At 33.5% G+C, this 9,460-nt stretch overlaps 1 protein-coding gene and 1 long non-coding RNA gene across 4 annotated transcripts in view; one reads left to right on the top strand and one right to left on the bottom strand.

Moving 5' to 3' along the window:
• LOC106726122 overlaps nt 1-1,106 on the top strand; it is a 15,113-nt gene extending 14,007 nt beyond the window's left edge. The window contains exons 2-3 of the long non-coding RNA XR_001362145.1: nt 888-893; nt 1,095-1,106. This is a non-coding gene — a long non-coding RNA (uncharacterized LOC106726122). The remainder of the gene's footprint in view (nt 1-887; nt 894-1,094) is intronic.
• Nucleotides 1-9,247, bottom strand: part of LOC102252895 (U11/U12 small nuclear ribonucleoprotein 48 kDa protein) — a 25,196-nt gene extending 15,949 nt beyond the window's left edge. Inside the window, exons 1-6 of one of the 3 annotated variants that reach the window (XR_001362144.1) lie at nt 9,104-9,246; nt 8,799-8,859; nt 7,378-7,452; nt 3,913-3,920; nt 1,143-1,331; nt 602-723 (exon numbers count right to left, since the gene is read on the bottom strand). Coding sequence is in view for 2 of the 3 variants with exons in the window: in XM_005866323.2 (XP_005866385.1) it covers nt 602-723; nt 1,143-1,331; nt 7,378-7,452; nt 8,799-8,859; nt 9,104-9,178 (522 nt within the window). In the remaining variant the exon portion in view is untranslated. Of the gene's footprint in view, nt 1-601; nt 724-1,142; nt 1,332-3,912; nt 3,921-7,377; nt 7,453-8,310; nt 8,508-8,798; nt 8,860-9,103 lie in introns of those variants that run through there. The other 2 variants (XM_005866323.2, XM_014539770.1) reach the window with 2 other exon arrangements.
• Between the last annotated feature and the right edge of the window lie 213 nt (nt 9,248-9,460).

The following is a 9,460-nucleotide window of genomic DNA, read 5'->3' as shown; positions in this document are numbered from 1 at the left end:
CTCCCTTCCTCTCTGAAATCAATAAAAATATATTAATTAAATAAATTATAAATAATTTATACCAAGACATTTCTTAAGTCTAAATATTTAGCAGAGTACATAAAAACACACTAAAATTTCTGCCAAAAACTATAGCTATTTATTGAGCAATTTATATCCACATGTATAATCTCAATCAATTCTTGTAACAACCCTGCAAAGTCTATACTGTGATAAATCTTTTTTACATGATTCTTAAAAACCTCACAAATAACTTGCCCAAGTCAAACAGTAATGATAAGCAGCAGAATGAAAACTTAAGCAACCAGGTATGTTTAAAGCCAAAATCTAAAATCCTCTTATCACTTTCTCAAAAGTAGGTATTTTTTAAAGATGTACAACCTCTTTATATAAGGTTTCTGTATCCTAAAAACCCTTTGTCTGGCAAGGAGTGGATCTGAAAGTGATAAAGCAACTACAGATCAGGTGTGTCTAGCTTGAAGATACTTATTTTTTCAGAAAACCTCCAAGGAACTATGGAAATCCATAGAACAGATTTAGAAATCTACATAAAGGAAATGTCTGTTCTCAACAAAGCTCTACAAGATTATATAAAACTTACCTCAGTGTATGATTTCTTGGTTATGTGAACATTCTTAGCTCTATAGGATTGACGTCTTCTTTTATAATCCCTCACTTCTGCCAAGATTTCAAGGTAAGATTTTGGACTTTTTCGACTATTATCTAATAAAAAATAAAATTATTATATCCTTAGAAAAATTTACATTCTTAAAAATTAACAGGAACACCACAATCATATTTTAACATGTTTCAAAATATGTTAAAAATATTCTAAGAATTCTACATTATATAAATGGGCTAAGTTTTATACCATTCCTTTTCTCCAGTCATCAGTTGAACATAAGAGTGTTTAGGTACATAGATTACAGCAACAGCACAGCTGTAACATTCTCACAGAAGGATGCTTTGCTTAATGTAAAATCAGAGAGCAAACTTTCACTACTGAATAAACATCTTTTATACGTGAATATCAGATGGCACAAAACCATCTTATTCTTAAAGTGGCCTGACATATCATCTTAATAACAGCAAAGAATGGAATAACAATTAAGAAATATAAAACTATGATATTCATCTCAAACCTTGATTGACTTTTGCAGCCAAGTCTACAAAGAGATCACTGTCATTTTCGATAATTTGAGAATCAGAGCGCTTTTTCTTTGTCTCCTCAATTACAAAATCATAGAGGGCAAGACGATCAGCTTGGGTCAGATCACAAACAAATCGTTTGTGATTCAGAGGAACTTCGACAGGTAATGAAGAATAAATCCCTAAAGTAAAAATAAAACCACAAAAATAAAAATACATGAAGCATTGTGGACTTAAGATCTACTACTTATCTATAAACATGCACTATAGTAATGCAGTATGAACACAAATTTTTTTCATAGTATGTCTAAATTACAAAATATCAATCTATGTAACAAATGATAAAACAATGACTTTATCCTGAATGCTACATTCACATACAGGATATATTGTGGATATTTGCTCTTCTCTCCAACAATGTTAAAACAGATCCCATGAAGGCAGGCAGTAATTATCATAAGGCAATGTTCATAAGAAAACCTTTTGGTTAACAATTTTTCAAAGGCTACCCATGCTATAAAAGTAGATATTAACTTCCTTTCTGTGCATATGTTTTTTCCCATAAAAGCTGATGGGGAGAGACTTTTAATAGGTAATACGTATTACAGTTCCATTGAAAATAAATTATAGAAATATGAAAAATGTGTTTAAAAATGTCCTTTTTATATGAGACATCAAGCTACTCATTCCACATTAACAATATATCACATTTGTGTAATGACTCAGAGCTATGGACCAAAAACAATTAAGTAGCAGAAATCCCACACTTCCTCAGACCAGAGAAAGACAGGTTACATTGAGACTAAACTTGTTTTAATTTTCTGAAAAGGAAGCATATTGGCTTAACCAAGTTAACTGAAAAAAGTTAACAGCAGTGCCCCCACAGCAGTTACAGAACTTTCTAAAATCTGCTCATTAATGAAAAAAAGTAAATACAATACCTTGATATGATGTATTAAACTTTGAAGAAAAATTTTGTTTTGAGAACCAAATTTTCTCAAAGAAATAAAAAATTATTGTAACTGTAAATAAAGCAATTTAAAACGATAGTCCCAGACTCATTATTCACTAATGCAAAGAACATGAGCTACCAAATAAACCCTTTTAATGTTTGCTAGGTTACCCTATAGTAATAACTCTGCTTCATAGAACAATATAAAATCAGTAGCTCTTCCCTGATACTTATATTTGATATTAGCTTTGTTGACTTCCTAAGACGCAAAAAAAAAAAAAAATCAAATAAAAGCATACTATAAACTAAGCATTGCAACACAGACACAAAAGATTACTTTATATTTGTCTACAAATTAAGAGAATAGCTACACTGAATAAAGTCTGTGGTCTAACAGCTATAGATAACTTAAATGTGCAAGTCAAAGGATTTTGAATTAGTGGGGAAGAAAGGTTTCCTTTGAAGTCAATCAATTTTACTCCACTTCTGATAGACACTAGGAAAAGCGCTTATGTGCAGCCAGATGTTAAAACATTTAAAAAATGAGTTTGCTTTGATAAACCTAATTCCTTTGAATATAGGCTACAAAATCTGGAAGGAAAATTAGAAAAGATTAGAAAACACTAATGTTCAGTCATGCTCCACTTAATGAGGGGAATATGTTCTGAGAAATGTGTCGTTAAGCAATTCCATCGTTGTGGGACTATCACGGAGTACACAAACCTAGATGGTATATCCTACTACACACCTAGGCTTTGTGGTATAGCCTATTGCTCCTAGGCTACAGGCCTGCAAAGCATGTTATTATTGTACTAAATACTGCAGGCAACTGTAACTCAATGGTATTTGTGTATCTAAACATAGCTAAATCTTTAAAAGGTAGAATAAAAATACTGTGTAAAAGATCAAGTGTGTGTGGGCGTGTGGCTTGGGGGGGTCGGGAAGGGTTGTGGAGGGAGAGAGAGTAGACATCAGAAGGAGGGAAAGAAGGGAGAAATAGAAGGGGAGAGCAGAAGCAGAGATCAAAAGAGACACAGATAAAACTTAAGATGAGAATAAAAGGGGAGGACAGGAGAAGGAAAAAGAGAGAGGGCCCTTGACAGAAAGAGTGAGAGACAGAGATGGGGGAGGGGGGGAATTGGGAGGAAAGAGAGACAAAGAGAAACAGACAGCAGGAAGGAAAGTGAGTTTATGAGCTTTAGTGTGTGTTAATGTGTGTGCAGGGGTGGGTGCCAGGGGGTGGGGGCAGGGAGCTACTGGGCTCCCCTCCTTCACCAACTCTAGGCCCCAGCCAGGGGCAGGGTGCAGAGCAAGGAGACAACATGCCAAGCCTCCTTGTCTATTTAAACCACCCAGACAGAACTAGCAGTAAATTCAACATCCTAGTTGGGTCCAGCCTTTTCTTTCAACATCACAAACTTTTGCTTATAACCCATTATAATCTTATGAACCACCATGGTATATGCAGATCACTGCATACCAAAACATGCATAACTGCAGTGCATGACTGTGTTATAAACAAGCTCCACATAAATCTTTGCCTGTTATTTTTCAAACAAAGAAATATAATTTCCTCTTTGAAATATATTGGAGTTTTCTTTATTCATCTTAAATTTCTATATGAAGATTGATACTTAAATTCTTTGAAAATTCAACTAAAATTCCAAATCAAGACTGTAATACTGTGACAGTGACTAAGATAAAGTTTAGAAATTTGAATGATACTTTAAAAGGATATCATTTGCAAAAAGGATACTGCATATCTTTAAATAAGGAGTACATTCAGGTTCCTAATTCCTCTTTATACTCACCCCAATTACTGAAAAAGAAAAAGTACAGGAAAAGTTAAACAACAAACTGCATTCAAATCATTCAGAACATAAATATTTCTGACAAAAAATAAAGGGTAAACACACTTACATAAGCTTACATTTCCATAAAATGTAAATTTTCTAACACAAGTTTCTATGCTTTAGATAGAGTGCATTTCAATGTGCTGTAATCATGCCAATTCTGTGAACTTCTACTTTTCTGTATAATAGTTTTTAATTGTGGTAAAACATACATAACATAAAATTTACCATTTTAACCATCTTTAAAGTGTACAGTTCATTGGCATTAGTATATTCACACTCCTGTGCAACCATCACTTCTATCCATCTCCAGAGCTTTTCATCACCCTGAACTGACACTCTAATCTACTTTTTAGTAACTCTAATTCTCAATTCTTCCTTGTTAGTCACTTTTGCCATCATAGGGCATCTTAAATGTATGAGATACTATACTATTTATTAACAAGAGGTACTATTTCTGAGATACATATTTAGAATTTTAGAGAGAATTCAGAGTCAACTTCTTAACATTAGAGATAAATTACAGCTCACAGAAGCAAAATGACTTGCCAAAGTTTCACAAGTGGTAGGAACAGATTAGCTTTAGAACTACTCTATTTCTATCTCTTTAGGGTTTGTTAGCCATAGTACCCTGATCTTCAAATCACGGCCGTGACTCATACCAAAATCTGTGGATGTTCAAGTCTCTTACATATAATGGTGTAGAACAATACATCCCTGGATTCCCAACTGTGGATCAAAAATACTATTTTGGTATCCTCCTCAGATGCCAAACCCATGGATGCAAAACCCACAAATACAGTGGGCCAACCATATTTATTGAAAGAAATCCACATATAAGTGGACCTATGCGTTCAAACCTATGTTGTTCAAAGGTCAACGGTATGTCATGAAATTCAAGTATAACAACTTGAATCTTTAATATAGAAGGAAAAAGATAAACCACTAAATATAAAATGATTGTTTATGATTGAAATTAATACCTTGGTTACAAAATTAACCAAAGTAACTATATCTAAAAATAAGTAAGTAGATCTAATGGTTATTTAAGCTTTCAGGAAGATTAAAATGAATTGAGACCTAATAAGACTGATAAAATGAAAACATAAATATATAACCGCACAAAAAAAACCTTAAAATTTAGTGAATAACAAAAAAATATTAATTACATGAAAAAATGTAAAATTGTTCATGTTAGTCGTCTTCCCTCAAAATAAACACATCAAAAAGAAGATATTAAAGAGATTTTTGTCCTGGAGTAAAATGTCTAGGTATAAGTAAACTACAAAAATAATCTCTGTTGAGGAAATGCAGAACTCTACACAAGATGAAAAATAGTTTTAAAAAGAGGGTTATAGATCATATAAAAATAGTTCTTAACAGTTAAATCTTAATTTAAGCTAGTACAAAAATTCAAAATCAAATAAAATTTCCTCTTAATGTACTGAAAGAAGTATCCATTCAAAGTAATTATTTGTTTTTATAAAAAACTAAACTCAATGTCCAAATCTGCCTTATTACTCTTATATAAAAACCTCAGATTAGAAAATGATCTAGAAAATTAGTCTTATATACCTATATGAGTAGTTATACATATATATAATTCTCACCCATTTCATCTTAATATTGCTTTCTATTGCTCTAAACAACACTAGGAGATAGTTTTATATTACAGATAAGAAAGTAAACTCAGAAAAGCTGTCATTTGTATAAGGCCAAGCAACTAGTTTATTTCTTTAAAATAGGCTCACCCAAATGAACAGTATTAATAGTAATATTATGTACAGATTTAAAATTTGTGACATTCTTTTAATTAATCATGATAGACATAATAAATAATGAATATATTTGAGCAATTATGTAGAATCCACAAATATCACTAAATGTAGAGTTCCTAACAGAATGCAGAATAATTCAGTGCAGTGTTTGGGCCAAAATTCAGAACTTGGCTCTGGATCCAGCTTTGCTATTATCTAGCAAAGGAGTGTCAATTCAGTTATGTGTGCCTCTATTTCTTCACCTACTATGGAGGGGAAAATACTCATCCAACCTATCACAAGTTTATTGTGAAGGAGTAATAAAATATATAACAGGGCTTTGGAAAAAAATCTCTTAAAAGTATTAAGGACCTTTAGAACAAAGACACCAGAACCTTATCATCTCTATCAGTCAGGGTTTGTTTCCTTATCAGTAAAAAGCAGACACTAGATTAGATGATCTCCAAGTTCTCTTTAAACTCTAATAAATTCAGTAAATCTATCTAACTAGATAAAGTCAAATAAAGTCTTTTAACAATTAACCCCTCAAAAAAAAATCCTCTACTTTTTAACTGGTTGATTAACAGGGGCAATGGGTAGAACCAATAATAGGGGTTCAGTAAACTCTTCAATAAGAGAAAGTCAAATGTCTCCCTCAAAGAGAAAAACCTGGAATTCAGCACAAAAGTACATAAAAACAGGAGCTTCAAAACAGGAAATACAATGTGCTTCTGCTGTTATAGGAAACAATGTAATGCAGACTAAAGATAAGGGACTTCCTCCTTCCGAAGCCACAGGGCACTTAGGGAGAAATCGAGCCCAGATATTGGCTTAGAAAAATGGGCTAAGACCCTGAACTTAACAAGAAAGAAAACAAACCATAATAATGGGCTGGTGAATATAATTCAGAAGAGTGAGGAAAGAAAGGTAAGATGTCTGGGGAAAGCTACCTTCAGAAGCTTCAAAAAACAACTCAAATCCTTATAAAAAGGAGCCACTCATGTTTAGCTTAGATGTTTTATCTAGGTTCAAAATCTATATTAAATCTATTTACTCCTTTACCTTCTATGTTTTTGATGGATTAAGTTTTCTTTCAATTTCCTAGAAGCTCACACTTAAAAATTCTAACCTAGTCTCTGTTGACATAAGCCCCAGAAAGAAACTCTTAATCCAGCTCCAAAACTGGGCATAAAAGGATCCACAAACCCTCTGAAATTGTACGTAATACTTCGCATTTTATTTTGAGGGGCAGCTGTGGGAACTAATCTCTTTTAGCCTAAGCCTTTCCTTTTATGTTCATTTCAATATTACATTTAACAATGGGCTAATCCTCAAGAGAGGAAATCTCAGGGTAAAACAGTCTCACTAAATGGGATTTATTAAACTAAATAATCATAATTTTAAAAATGATCTATAAGGCCATCTAATCTATTAGGAAATTCCAAAGCATGAAGTCCTAAGACAGTGTCCTAGTCAGACTTGTGTATTTGAGCAGAAAATATCTAACAAATAAAGCTGACACCAAGCACAGTAGTCTAATATGTAAAACTTAACCTTTCCCATATAATTGTTTTCACAAGATTTTTCTTAAAAATTAGTAACATGTGTGCTTGTGGGAGAAAAATAGTTTTATTCATTATTTAGCTCAAACTATGATGCCACTTACTTTGATTATAATAGTCACCATCTTTTCCAACTGCAGTTCTAGCTTGTTTAATTATCTGGAATTGTGAGTCCTTATCTGTCAAAAAAAATCCAAACACAATATGAATCATCAGTGTCCACGATTAGATTATTAACTGGGTTCCAATCCAAGTTCTTTAGACACACAAACCTTTAAAATCTTAAGAGAGGCAACACCCCCAATCACTGCCTAGGTCAGTGGTTCTCAACCTTCCTAATGCCGCGACCCTTTAATACAGTTCTTCATGTTGTGGTGACCCCCAATTTCATTGTTACAAATTGAACATAATTAAAGCATAGTGATTAATCACAAAAACAATATGTAATTATATGTGTGTTTTCCGATGGTCTAAGGCGACCCTGTGAAAGGGTCTTTCGACCCCCAAAGGGGTCGCGACCCACAGGTTGAGAACCACTGGCCTAGGTAATCTGAAAGCAGAAATTCTTTCAGATCTAGCCAGATCCTAGTAAGTAACCAGAGTTCAGGTGGTTCAGAAAACATAATCAGGCACAAAACAGTAGCCGCTACAAATTTTAGCAACAAATAATATGTAACATTTCTTGAATTCCACTAAGTGTCAAGCACTATTCTAAGAATATTACATGTATCATTTAATCTTCATAAAAGTGCAAATACCCTGCCCTAGCTCGTTTGGCTCAGTGAACAGAGTGTCGGCCTGCAGACTGAAGGGTCCCAGGTTTGATTCTGATCAAGGGCACATGCCTGGGTTGTGGGCTTGATCCCCAGTAGGGGGCGTGCAGGAGGCAGCCGATCAATGATTCTCTCTTATCATTGATGTTTCTCTCTCTCCCTCTCCCTTCCTCTCTGAAATCAATAAAAATACATTTTTAAAAAAGTGCAAATACCATCATTCCCATTTTATAAAGAAATTTGGACAACAAACAGGTTAATTACCTTGCTGAAAGTTACACATCTGTTAGTAACAAAACCAGGAGCTGAATCAGGGCCTTCTATTTTAGAGCCCAAGATTTCAACCTCTTAAAACAGTGGTCACCAACCGGTAGCCCACGGACTACTGGTGGTCCGTGAGGTCCGAAAGGTTGGCGACTGCTGTCTGAGAACACATTTCCATCTTCAGTCCTGTCTTCAAACTGTGTTGTGTGGACAGATTTTTGTTATAACTAAGAAGAAAGGTGTCTGTCCTACTGTACAAAGCTTTCCAGGATTTTCACTTACTATTAATATAACAGGCCTGGTCTCTAACTTTCAGATTACAAAAACTAGTTTCACTATACATTAATCAATCTTACATTCTCTTAAGGTATCAATGACCTTAACCATAAGCATACTTATAAAGTCCATTCTTTTGATAATTAAAAAATGAATTATCAATACATACATATAGTAAGATATTTTTAAAGTTATAATTTACTAATACTTACTCAAAGTGATTGAAGGTATCTTCATATTCTCATAGAAAAATTCAGAATTATACATTTTATCCTAAACAGTAAAAAGACAAACAAAAAAGTCAGTATTCTTGAGAATCAGATGATTAACTATTTTAAGATTTGACATAAACCAACAATAGATTAGTATCACTGAAATATCTCTTGCAATAATTTGTGAAATTAGGCTAGTACCATTCTATCCCACAAATGACTATTATTTCATGTCAGAAAACCTCACCCTATACTTCCATATATTGTGAATTTATTAGTGCATGAATTATATGACACACGCATACCTCTTCTTCTTTGGTGTAGCCCAGTTTCCTCAATCTACATGATACCATGTGCTTTGCTAAAGATGATTTAGGCATGTGATGATTGAAATCATAAGGACATATCACAACTTCATCCTATAAAAATCAAACAGAATCAAAGGAAAAAGGTACATAATATTTAAAGATTTAAATAATTATACCATTAAATGTTTACTACTTTATAAAGTGGTACTATCCAGTTATGTCCTCTTCTGCAGGCCTCTCCCAACACCCTGTTTGAGTGTATGTGCATATTAAAACTTTTTAAAAGCCCCAGCCAACTCATTCCACACACCAAAAGGTTGGGTGTTTGATTTCCAATCAGGGCACATACCTAGG

Source organism: Myotis brandtii, unplaced genomic scaffold (assembly GCF_000412655.1).
Source record: "Myotis brandtii unplaced genomic scaffold, ASM41265v1 scaffold2288, whole genome shotgun sequence".
In the NCBI taxonomy this organism is placed as follows: domain Eukaryota; kingdom Metazoa; phylum Chordata; class Mammalia; order Chiroptera; family Vespertilionidae; genus Myotis; species Myotis brandtii.
Note: the sequence above shows the minus strand (reverse complement) of the source record. Positions and strands in the feature narration are given on the sequence as shown.